The sequence below is a fragment of the Myotis yumanensis genome, unplaced genomic scaffold (genome assembly GCF_028538775.1).
Source record: "Myotis yumanensis isolate MYYU_CA2020_CCGP unplaced genomic scaffold, mMyoYum1.0.hap1 SCAF_2, whole genome shotgun sequence".
In the NCBI taxonomy this organism is placed as follows: domain Eukaryota; kingdom Metazoa; phylum Chordata; class Mammalia; order Chiroptera; family Vespertilionidae; genus Myotis; species Myotis yumanensis.
In genome coordinates this window covers 78,688,122-78,700,310 of record NW_027223753.1, presented here as the reverse complement: position 1 = coordinate 78,700,310, position 12,189 = coordinate 78,688,122, and the positions used below count along the sequence as shown (strand labels likewise).

At 40.8% G+C, this 12,189-nt stretch overlaps 1 protein-coding gene across 8 annotated transcripts in view; it reads left to right on the top strand.

The window, feature by feature from the left end:
- The window catches only part of KDM1B (lysine demethylase 1B), a 59,917-nt gene that overhangs the window by 36,076 nt on the left and 11,652 nt on the right, over positions 1-12,189 (top strand). For 5 of the 8 annotated variants that reach the window (XM_070405662.1, XM_070405664.1, XM_070405660.1 and 2 more), the window contains 7 exons: positions 715-891; positions 1,547-1,621; positions 3,786-3,923; positions 4,851-5,022; positions 7,943-8,070; positions 9,046-9,177; positions 9,735-9,812. In XM_070405662.1, the coding sequence (XP_070261763.1) occupies positions 715-891; positions 1,547-1,621; positions 3,786-3,923; positions 4,851-5,022; positions 7,943-8,070; positions 9,046-9,177; positions 9,735-9,812 (900 nt within the window). The remainder of the gene's footprint in view (positions 1-714; positions 892-1,546; positions 1,622-3,785; positions 3,924-4,850; positions 5,023-7,942; positions 8,071-9,045; positions 9,178-9,734; positions 9,813-12,189) is intronic. The other 3 variants (XM_070405661.1, XM_070405667.1, XM_070405665.1) reach the window with 2 other exon arrangements.

Sequence of the window (12,189 nt, the reverse complement as noted above, 5' to 3'; positions counted from 1 at the left end):
AGTCTCTCCTCAGCCAGCCTCAGGAATGTGCCCTTGATCAGGAATCGAACCCACGACCCTCTGGTGCCCAGGCCAACGCTCTAAGCACTGAGCCACACCAGCCAGGACCCTGATAGTTTCTTTTTGTTGTGATAAAATACACACAACATAATATTTACCATTTAAATGATTCTAAAGTGTATATTTCAGTGGCATTAAGTACATATACAATGTTGCTTAGCCATGACCACTATCTAGTTCCAGAAATTTTCATCACCCATGGAGGCACCCACAGTCCTGAAGCAGTAACTCCCCATTCCTCCCTTCCCAGCAGTCACTAATCCACTTTCTGTCTCTATAGATTTGCCTATTCTTGACATTTCATATAAATGGAATCTTACAACATGTGGCCTTCTGTAAGGAGCTTCTTCACCTAGCATACTGTTTTCAAGGTTCATGCCTGTTGTAGCATGGATCGGCACTTCAGTGTTTTTTATGGCTGAGTAATATCCCTGTGCGGATAGACCACATTTGTTTCTTTGTTCAGCTGTTGATGAACATTTTTGTGGCTATTTGAACAGTGCTGCTTCGAACATTTGATTTCAGTTCCTGTGGGCATGTACCTGGGAGTGGAATTGCTGGGTCATGTGGTAATTCTATGTTTAACTTTTTGAGGAACCAAGAGTTGCTTTTTGTTTGTTTGCCTTAACAGTTTGGTTTTATTTTCAAACACAGGAAGCCCTGACTCCTCATAAATGTATCCCTCACATCATCGTCCGGGGTCTCGTGCGCATTCGGTGCGTTCAGGAAGTAGAGAGGATACTTTATTTTATGACGAGAAAAGGTCTCATCAACACAGGCGTTCTCAGCGTGGGCACCGACCAGCGTCTTCTTCCTAAAGATTACCACAGTGTAGGTGACGAGCTCTAGCAATAACACCCCTCGGTCAGGATAAAGGCCAGTACGTTGCTGTTGATGATACTAGCAAAAGTCACATTATCACCATAAAAGGTGTAAAATAAGCCTTGCTGGAGTATGTGTTTCTCTGGAGAGGATTCTCTTTCCCTGGACTGTAGAAAAGAGGAAGGGATTACTTAAGTACTAGAGTATTCTTTAGGAAAATAACTTTCTGCTATGGGCATCAAAGAAATGTAGATGAACCAACATTTGCTTGGTAGTTAGTACCTTCCAGAACAACTAAAACAGCAACTGTTTTCATTGCTCTAATTCGATTTTTAAAAAAATTTATCTTTATTGTTGAAAGTATGACAGATGTCCCCTTTTTCTCCCTAGTGACACCCCCACCCCCTCAGGCCTTCACCGAATTACTGTCTGTGTCCATGGGTAATGCATATATGCATATAAATGCTTTGGTTAATCTATCCCTACCCCCTTCCCTCTGAGACTTGTTTGTTCCATGCTTCTATGTCTCTGGATCTATTTTGTTCATCGGTATATTTTGTTCATTGGATTCCACATACAAGTGAGATCATGTGATACTTCTTTCTCTGACTGGCTTATTTCACTTAGCATAATATTTTTCTTTTCTTTTCTTTTTTTTTTAAAGAAATCAGTCATCATTATTGGGGCTGGTCCAGCAGGATTAGCAGCTGCTAGGCAACTGCATAACTTTGGAATTAAGGTAAGATTTTTTGCTCATGGAGGTGGAAACAGATGGTTAACTGCTCCTCTGGTCTAGATTTTCTAAGACTTAGAAACCACTTCCTGATTTTAGCAAAGAATGCTGAGTACATGGTATCTTTATGTCTTTACACTTGACCCGAGAAAAGATACAAAATTTGAAATTGGTTTAATAAGAGAAAAGTAAAGGAAGATAAAAATTCCCACAGCTTTGGAGAGAGTTTAAGACTCTATTGAGCAACCCAGAAGAGATTTTAAGTTGGTATATAAGTAGAATTTCCCGACAGGTTGTTACTGACATAATAGCAGGGTCATTGGGAAAAATCCTTTATTCCTGCAATAGTTTGAGACAACAGATAGCAGTTTGGAAATTCACTGTTTCTTTTATAAAAGTTTCTGAAATACCCAGTTACATTTTCTTATGCAAATTAAAGGAACCTTTTGAATCTTATGTCTTGAGAAATAAAAATCTTTGCTTTTGGAAGCAAGATTGAATTACTTAATCCATGGTTGAGACAGGAGTACATGACTTTTGAAGTACTGTACATATTTGGGGTTGCCTGCTTCCCCGAGGTGGGGTATTTTTTTCTTTTTATCTGGTATTTTGCTTTATTCCAGTTGTTCAAAATTAGCCAAGATAGAAACCATTACAAAAACCATTTGTGCAGTTCAGTGTCTAATTTGTATTAGACTCATTCAGATTAACCTTAGGTTTCTGTGACTTCCTAAATCTGACACATATCTCCCTTTTAAAAACGTATTTTGCAAAGACGGTGGTTTTCACTTAAACCATGCATGAAATTGAATTTGGTAAAATTGAGTTAGTCTCTTTGCTCTTCTCCATCTTGCTAAAAGAAATGACGACTTCCTTTTTCACAAAATCTTCTCTGAAGGAGGTTTCAGGGACAAGAAAAGCTTTGAGTAGCTGTGCCTGAGAGAGGTTTTCCTCTTGTTTGAATGGAGGACCTAAGTCTTGAATTACATTGTGTTGCTGACAAAGCAGAAGTATCTGAGTTGGATTTATAGGATGCACGTTTGCATTTGCAAGTATTTTCTTAGAGCTGTTAAGATATGAGGTTTTTTAATTGATTATTTATTTCAGTGTTAGATGTTGGGGCCAAGGTTTCTTGTTTGCTTTTATTTGGGAAACTCATAGATTATGTTACAGGGGAGGTTATTACTATGCAGAGTCTTTGATGTTCAGCCTTCTTCTCACACTAAAAGGAAACTAGAAACCGATGGTTCTGTGTTAATCTAAAGAGAAGGAAGGTAGGGAGGGCAGAACCACCAGCTGTAGCCTTTCTGGTTGGAAAAAATGAGGAATGTAGGTCTTCCAATATTCAGAGGATCTGTATTACTCTTCCCTTTCTCTCGCCAGGTGATGAGGGAGACCCCGAGGAGAGCACCCATCCTTCATGTTTAGAAAATAGATTCCTCTGAGTCACCAGAGAGATGGGTAACTCAGGGAACCTCAAGCAATTTGAAGGAGAGATTCTCGGGTCCCAGAGACTAAATGACTGGCCTTGCACTGAACAGGACTCACATGTTCAGTTACTGCAACCCAGGGCAGTGTAGTGTAGCACTGAGTCACAGGGCTGTCCCTCTGGGGAGCATTCTGATACCACCAGGATGAGAAAGTTGAAGGAGTTAAACAGCCTGGGTGTGGGACCAACCTGCTTAGGTCAAGCCCATAAGGTGACATGATTTTTTTTTTAAAACGTGAGTCATATCTTAGGGAAGTTAAGGTCTATTTTTTGCAACGTTAAATTAGGAATTTTGTTACATACGCAGATATTTCATAAGCCAACATCTCCTCTTGAACCTAGTTTCTAATAGTGCTTTTTAATTTATGGAATACTGTTTAGTAAAAGCTTTCCAGTGCATTTCATGTGCTAATTCATCAGATCTTATCATTATGGGATTTGAGAGAATAATTTGAAGATTTCACCAGCAGACCAACCACTCACTTACTCGTCATTAGAATCTGGGTTAACAGCCACTTGGGCTTCTGTTTACACTGCTTTCTTTTCAAAGTCATTTCTCTAGTAATGTAATAAAAACATTAACCAAATGCGGAACTTAACTGTATTATTCTACATTGATAGTAGTGCATTTGATATGACTATTCTATCTTACTTAGCTTCCCCAATTGTCTGTCTCTTTAGGTGACTGTGCTGGAAGCCAAAGACAGAATTGGAGGCCGCGTGTGGGATGATAAATCTTTTAAAGGCGTCATAGTGGGAAGAGGAGCCCAGATTGTCAATGGCTGTATTAACAACCCAGTAGCACTCATGTGTGAACAAGTGGGTTTCTTTAAGATTTGTATTGTAGATAAAGAAAGAAGAAATTCTCAGTTTGCTTCTGTGTAGTATTAATGTGCTTTTAAGTAATAGGTAACAACTCCAGAATGATTTCTTGCCCCTTCATCTTCTCTGAAAAGTAAATAAAGACAAGCATAGTGCTGCCTCTGTGAGAAGGTGCTACCCGAGGACTTAGAATATTTTTTTCTTTCTCTAAGATCTTTAATTATATCTGTGTATTATTTGCAGGCCACTGGATTAGCTCATAGTTTTAGGGTTGCCAGATAAAGCAAATAATACAGAATTCCCAGTTAAATTCAGATAAATAAAAGTACTTTTTTAGTATAAGTATGTCCCAGCTATTACACGGGGTATTTTGCATGCAATACTTGGGACATACTTATACTAAAAAAAAAAAAAATTATATGTTGTTTATCTGAGAGCTTTAACTGGACATCCTACCTTTTACTGGGCATCCGTGCGTAGTTTCTTTGAAGACCTGGTAGGTCCAAGGTTTTTCCTAAAATATTTATCGACAGTAAATTCAATCCCAACCTCTGAGTGTTTGTATGTTTGTGTGCTCATTACATGAGAGTCCATAGAGGAGGTAGGATGGCAGAGTGAAGAGAGGCAGTGCCCAGCTGCAGCACCAGCAGCACTGATAAACCTCGGCCGGCAAGCTGGAGAGTGCCTGGCATAGAAGCTATTGCTGTTGCCCTCACATTCTCATAAAATAAGGTCTCCTAGACTTCATGCTGTTTTTTTTCACTGCCTGCCTTTGCTGCCACTTTCTGTTAAGCACATTTAGCATTATCTTTGACAGGTAGTAGGCCATTTTCTCCAGGAGAGCTCTGTCTAATTTCAGCTTAGAACCTGTACATATTTTTTCCAGGGAAAATTTTCACCTTCTTATTCTTATTATTTTTGAAGCTTGGCATCAGCATGCATAAATTTGGAGAAAGATGTGACTTAATTCAGGAAGGTGGAAGAATTACTGACCCCACTATTGACAAGCGCATGGATTTTCATTTTAATGCTCTCTTGGATGTTGTCTCTGAGTGGAGGAAGGATAAGACTCAGCTCCAAGATGTCCCTTTAGGAGGTATGGGGAGAATGGTGTTCTGATTGTTCCTCTGAGTCTCATTCTAACCCAGCGTGGTCAGCAGTAGTGCCATTCATCCATGAGGTTGGTGATGCAATAAGGATACTCTTTCAGAGCATTCATTTTGGACAGATGAGTTCTCCCAACTGGTCTACAGAGGGAGCAGAACTTCCGCAGGGACTTTTAGCTGCTGTGTGTGCACCCACACAAATCTTACTTTACACAAAAGCTGGCGTTAAAAAAAATGATGTGAATGTTTAATTTTCTCTTTCCCAGAGATGCTTCCTTTTAAGCAAAGTGTGGTAAGCCCTATGTGAATAAAGAGTCACCACATAATGTCTTTTCTAGGTAAGAGTTTCTGTATGCCAGGGTTTCTTTTCCTTTTTGGGGGCAGTAGGTTACGTATATTTTGTTTAAGAATGCAAGAATGTGTATTATAATTTAATAATTTTCACATTCTTTTTAAAAAAATAAGTTTTTATTGATTTCAGAGAGAGGAAGGGAAAGGGGAGAGACATAGAAACATCAATGATGAGAATCATTGATCAGCTGCCTCCCGCCATCCCCTACTGGGGATTGAGCCTGCAACCCAGGCATGTGCTGTGACTGGGAATCGAACCGTGACCTCCTTGTTCATGGGTCGACACTCAGCCACTGAGCCACACCAGTTGGACTCCTTCAAATTCTTTAGGCTTTGGCCCTAAGTAGACAATATTAATCACAATTCTTTAGAAAACTTGACTGTGTATCATGACTCATTTCCATGAAGGTACTAGCTGAGATTTTACTATATTGCTGCTTAAGTTGAAATTTGTTTAACCTACAGTTTTATGACCTAGTGAATTCACTTGTTGTTTTTGGAAGCACTTTGGAGTTTCTTAAAGTACAAACATTTGAACTCAGCTTTTAGGATTTGTTTTTCTGCTTTTTATTATTTTTTATTTAAATTCTTTACTGTTGAAAGCACTTAGGATGTTAATCTGCTTCAACTATATGTTTCTTTGTGAGGATTCTTAGTTCCTCATTCTGGTATCCATCTCTGTTTGGGGTAAACTTTTCAGTAGCGGGATAGGCTGTCTCCTGGTGTTTAGCCGCCACCCCACCCCCTGAGACTGACCGGCACTGTCATCGCCCTGGGTGAGTGTTGATAGACAAACCATAACAGAATGTTTTCAGAAACTTACTGGGATCAACAGGGGTCTTTTCATTATATGCCATAGTGTCCAGACCAAGTGGTGAGTGGTTGAATTTTCTGGAATTGAGGATAGTTATTAGGCTGGCTTTCAGGGAGTTCTCAGAATTTGGTACTGCTTTTCACATGTGTGGTGGTCGCTGGATGGCATTTTCTTTAGGCTTCTTTCAGTGTCACCAAATAAAAACATAATAATATAGCTTTGTCTTGACCTTACTTGAAATAAGGGAGGGCCAGCAGTACTTACTGTGTATGTAGTTGTTTCATCTTATAATATATTTTTTGAAAAGCTTTAATAATGCACACATCTCTATATAAGGTTAGTTATATCCTGCTAGAAGCATATCAGCTGTCTCAGATCTTTATTAGCACTTAGCTGAAAAAAAATATAAATATTAAGAAGTTAGAGTTAATTTTACAAAGCATATGACTAAAGCTTTTAGATAGTATTTACATAAAAATTGCTTTAGACTTTTCTCAACCTATTTATACTTAATTTTATATATTGTTCCAACAGTCTTGGTTCTTGGCCTCTACAACACCTAAGAAAAATAGAAACGACAGGAGGCAGAAATGGGATTGCTACAAGATGGTTCTGAAAGTGATTTAAAAAAAAGCGCCCGGTGGTCTAGGTGCTATGGCATCCCCATGTCACAGTCTAGTGGAAGAATGGAAATTTTAAATGAGAATCTTGAGTTGTCTAGAAAACAAAAAAGTTGACTGGTACTCAGTTCTGTTGCTAGTCAAGCAAGTTCACATGTCGTATAGAAGCTTTGTGTTTGCAGTGTGTGCGTTGGATGGTCATCTTCCCAGGAAGGTTATGAAGAAGTGACCTGGCCTGAGATTCTTAAAATTTGTCAGTCATGGGTCTCCCCCACTCCCCGGAAAGGAGTCTAGCCTGTCATTGGAATGGTCCCACAGCGCTGTGTGTGCGTAGTTGAAAGTTCCGGTTGAGTGGGATAGTTAAGTGCTGGGGTTAGATAACAAGACGCGGTTTCTGAGGCGTGTAGAGTCCTTGCCGCTGTCCTGGGAGCGGGGCGGGGATCGGGGCTGTGGTGAGAGGCGCACTCCAGGCCCCGCAGGGCAGCCTTTACCAGGAAGAGATGCTGCAGCAGGGCCTGTGAGTGGGCAGGTGGTGTTGCCGTGTTGGGAAAGACTAAAAACGTGCTGGCACAGTCTGGCTGTGGGTTTTGGATTTATTACACAGGCAACGAGAACCAGTAATTAAAGGTGCGGAGGCAGAGGGCTGACGTGATGGCAGTTCATAGTGGAGTTTTCTTATTGGGGAGAGAACATAGCCAGTGGCCAGTGCATCACAGATCCTCCAGTTGAGGCGAGATGTTGTAAAAACTTGATTTGAAGGTGATGGCAGTGCGACCAGGAAGGAGTGGGGATCCTCTCTGAGTGTCTGTCCTTCCATGCGCAGGGGGTGCTTTTCTGTTTCTTGAGCAAAAGAAGAAACAGCTTCTCAGCTAAGCAGAAATGAAATGGCCCCGGGGCCTCCGTGGTTGGAGATCCAGAACCTGCATAGCTTTGTTCCCGGTTAAGATACGCTTTCACTTCCCGAGAGAAGCCCACCTTATCCAGATGTCCTTCCCCGGAGCTGGCTTGGGAAAGGGCTTGTGAAGTTTTGGGTTTTGCGGGTTGAAGGAGGTTGAGAGCAAAAGATAAGGCATTAGAGAATGCTGCTGAAGCTGCTTTCTCTGCTTTGTTCTATCCCCATTTCAGAGAAGATAGAGGAGATCTACAAAGCTTTCATCAAGGAATCCGGCATCCACTTCAGTGACCTGGAAGAGCAGGTGCTTCAGTTCCACCTCAGCAACCTGGAATACGCCTGTGGCAGCAACCTCCATCAGGTGGGTTCTATATCATCTCAATATCGAACCTGGGCTGCTTTGGATAAACAGGAAACAATGGTTTTGCTGCAACAACAAAGATAAATTTTCTTTTAAAAAGTTCAAAAACCATGATTTCAGAACATATTAATGACCTCAGTGGTTTTGGGGAAAAAAATTATTTTTTTAAAAAGCTAGAGAATCTTTTTTCCAATAATGCCCATGAAGAAACTCAGTGTGTAACCCTAATACAGGGAGGCTGCTGGGCTGAAGTGGGGAGGGGCCCAGAGCCTTGTGTGTTCACCCCTCCTTTCGTGCCCTTCAGTGAGGCCCCGGGGCCATTTCTGTGGAACCCTGCATGGTCTGAAAACACTGCTCTCAAAAGACCAAAAAAGAGTATCCTTGCAGTTATGGTCAGTTTATTTTGCTAAAATAAAATTAAACTTGCCTAATTTATTTAACTGTGATTTTGATACTTAAATATTCAATATTTTGGATAGAGGCTCCCCAGATGGCCCCTGACCGAATGGTCCTCTTTGGGACCTCTTCATGTTCATTTGATTCTTCGTGGTGATTGGGATCGCACTGTTTTCCAAAATCATGCTGCATTTCAACCTCTATAGAGTTTCCATGTTGAAGACCTGTAGTTGGTATATTTTTGTATGGAGTCGATCAAATGCAGTTTTACTCTCATAGAATTCTCCTTTTCTGGGGTTGTTGATTTTATTTTCATTAAGGAGTGGTACCCACACCCAAATCATGTCTATCCTTTGTAGCTTTCCTGTGCATTGTTGAGCAATTTCCTTCCCCAACAGCGGGATTCACCTGGTCTGTGTGTCCCCTCCCTCCAGCATGTTTTGCCTTATTCACGACAGCTCTGCCCTCCCATCTCAAGTGGCTTTTCCCATCTTGGAGTCCTTTCTTGTCCCTTGGGTGCAGCCTCAAGAGGAGGTGGGAGCCCCTCTTCTGTTCCCAACCTCTCCTGTTGTTTCCCAGGTGTCTGCTCGCTCCTGGGACCACAACGAGTTCTTTGCCCAGTTTGCTGGTGACCATACTCTCCTCACTCCTGGCTACTCCGTCATCATTGAAAAACTGGCTGAAGGACTAGATATTCGGCTCAAATCTCCAGTGAGTATGACAGCATTGGGAGGCTCTGGTTTGGCTCTAGTTTTGGAGGATGTAAAGTTTGGGGCATGTGGATGACACAGGAGACAGGTACTTGCTGTGACTGTCAACTGGTGCCTCCACTGCCTCCACGTATTTCTGTTAGTATCATTCATGTCAGTTGTGTAGTTGCTATTGTTTGGAAACAATAGTAGCACAGATGCATTTTCATTAATAATAAAGTGTTCAAGTTGCTTACAACATTCCTGACCCAAAGCAGTTATTTTCACTTTAAAGCTTTCCCTTCAAATCTTTGTCCCTGTGCATTTGTATTATATGTTGTTGTAATCATAAAGGCAAATATTACACTACCTTATGAAGGTTTGCCACATTTTGACATAGTGTTTATGAATTTTAATGGCTGAGCGGTAGTTCCCTGAAATAGGCTGTAACTGTTGTTTCGATCTCTGAATGCCAGAAAATGATTTCCCATAGCCTTGGAGATATAAACGCACATTCTACGAGAACTAGAAAGGGTCCTGGGTCATATGGTTCCATCATGCTTTTCTGTTTTTCTTGAGCAGGTACAGAAGGTTGATTATTCTGGAGATGAAGTACAAGTTACCACGACAGATGGGACAGGGTATGCAGCACAAAAGGTAAGTGCTAGAATTTCTCTAGGTGTCTTACGGGCTTGGTGGTAAGGGAAAGATGTCTTTTCTATCAAGAAGTTGCCTTTGGCAACCTGCCTGGAGCCTGTTTGATTTCTCAAGAGTTTTGTATGCCCACTTAATGCAAATCTGATTTAACTAATCTAATACTGTATTAATTCATGCAGATAGAATTCTGATTAGTGTTTCTTCAAAGTGGGTTCTGTGGTACATTAGTCCTGGAAATTGAACAAGAAAAACAAATTCTTTGGCCACATAAGTTTGGAAAGTATCACCTGCTACAGTCTAGTTTTAGGGTTAAACAGTATATTAAAGGTTCTAAAAAGTCCTGCATTCAAAAAAGCCTATCGTACTTTAATTCAGTGTTTTCCAGGTTGGTAGGGCTTTTTGTAGTTGTTCTTTGTTTTATCATGGAACCATTTTTTTTTTAAATCAAGAAAGATCTGTGTTTTCATTTTGAAACTGCAGTCGTACTTTTATATTATTTGAATTCTTTGTAAAACACTCATGTAGGTGGACAGTGAAAGGTGCTGTAATGTAATATGTGAAATTACAGAGATTCCCGTAGTGTTGGAGAACAAAGTGCTTACTTGGAGTGGAGGGGGACTAATAAACCCATAAGTTTGTTTAAATTTAGTTATGTCTTAAATGATTACCAAAAGTATAATTGATAAACCATCACTAGTTCCTAGACTAGCTATATTTTATACTTTTCAGTTATCTAAAAGTATTTCACAGTCCTTGATATTCATACAGAAATAAAGGATTGCATGTCAAATGGAAAAACGAGGTCTGAGTCCAGGGGATGGGTCCTCATATGATTCCTGCCTTTACCTAGCTGGGTAGTTAGTAGTGATGTTATATTTCTTGGGACTAATAGTGGTTTTCTGTCCTGGCTGCACATTAGAATCACCTGGAAAGTGCTTTAAAAGAAAGGCTGCAATGCCCGGCTGGCGTGGTTCAGTGGTTGAGCATCGACCTATGAACTAGGACAGCCGTGGGCAAACTACGGCCCGAGGGCCGGATGCGGCCCGTTTGAAATGAATAAAACTAAAAAAAAAAAAAAGACCGTACCCTTTTATGTAATGATGTTTACTTTGAATTTATATTAGTTCACACAAACACTCCATCCATGCTTTTGTTCCAGCCCTCTGGTCCAGTTTAAGAACCCATTGTGGCCCTCGAGTCAAAAAGTTTGCCCACCCCTGAACTAGGAGGTCAGGGTTCAATTCCCGGTCTGGGCACATGCCCAGGTTGTGGGCTCCATCTCCAGTAGGGCCTGGTAGCCAATCAATGATTCTCATTATTGATGTTTCTATCTCTCCCTTCCTCTCTGAAATCAATAAAAAAAAATATATATATATATATATATATTTTTAAAAAGGCTGCAAAACCTCACCCTGCAGGGACTCTCATTGAATTGGTCTGGTCGTGTTTGTAATGCTCCCCAAGTGATTACAGCATGCAGCCAGAGTGGAGAACTCCTGGGCCACAGTGCCCTTATCTGTGAGCTCGGAGAGAATCAGGCTAATCTCTCAAGTTCTTCCTAGTGGTAATTAAAAAAAAAATTCCTTTTTTAAAATTGCAAGTCAGCCAATAGTTCAACCTCTGCTATTGCGTAACTTGGCCTTTTGGCATCCAGGATAACATGCTAATTAGACTCTCCCTGCTGGGTCCCCTCTGCCCACCCTGGTCAGGCAAGCTTGCTCAGCTTTCTTTGTGTCCTGACTCTCCAGGGATATTCGGGCATAGCTTCAGCCTGCCTTTCAAGGCCTGCTCTGAAGGGTGAAAGCAAATATTTATGGTTGTCAGCACACATCACACGGTTTGAATTGGACGTTTCCCCAGTTTATAAAGGAAAGATTTCCCACCCAACAGGACACACTGATAAACATTTGACAAACTCTAATTCAATCTAGGCTGCTTCCACTGCTTCTAGCTTTATTCTTTACCAGGGTATGTTCAGATCTTGTGCCTATTGGTTTACCCACGTTTCTGTGCTTTTGAAAGCTTTTTTGTTAAGAAAGCCTCCAGACCTTATATTCTTGTAGTTTTATTTATATATCCAGAAGAGTAATTATGCTTTTATTTTTTGGTTACATGGTAGCTATTTTCTATAACCAGGTTAAGGATAGAGTACATGTTTTTTACTTTTAAGATTTTCTGATTTTCTTGTGGCAGAAAACAGTGACAAAATCCCAGGAAGAACTCTGTATTTCCTGTGGAGTTTGGGGTTCAAGCCAAATACACTAAATCTTTGATGAAGGCGGCGGTAGATATAGTGCTTGGCATTCCGCTTCATTCCACTCCCATCTCCTGTTATCTTGCACTGTAGATGATGGAAAGTAAGCGAGTGACACACACA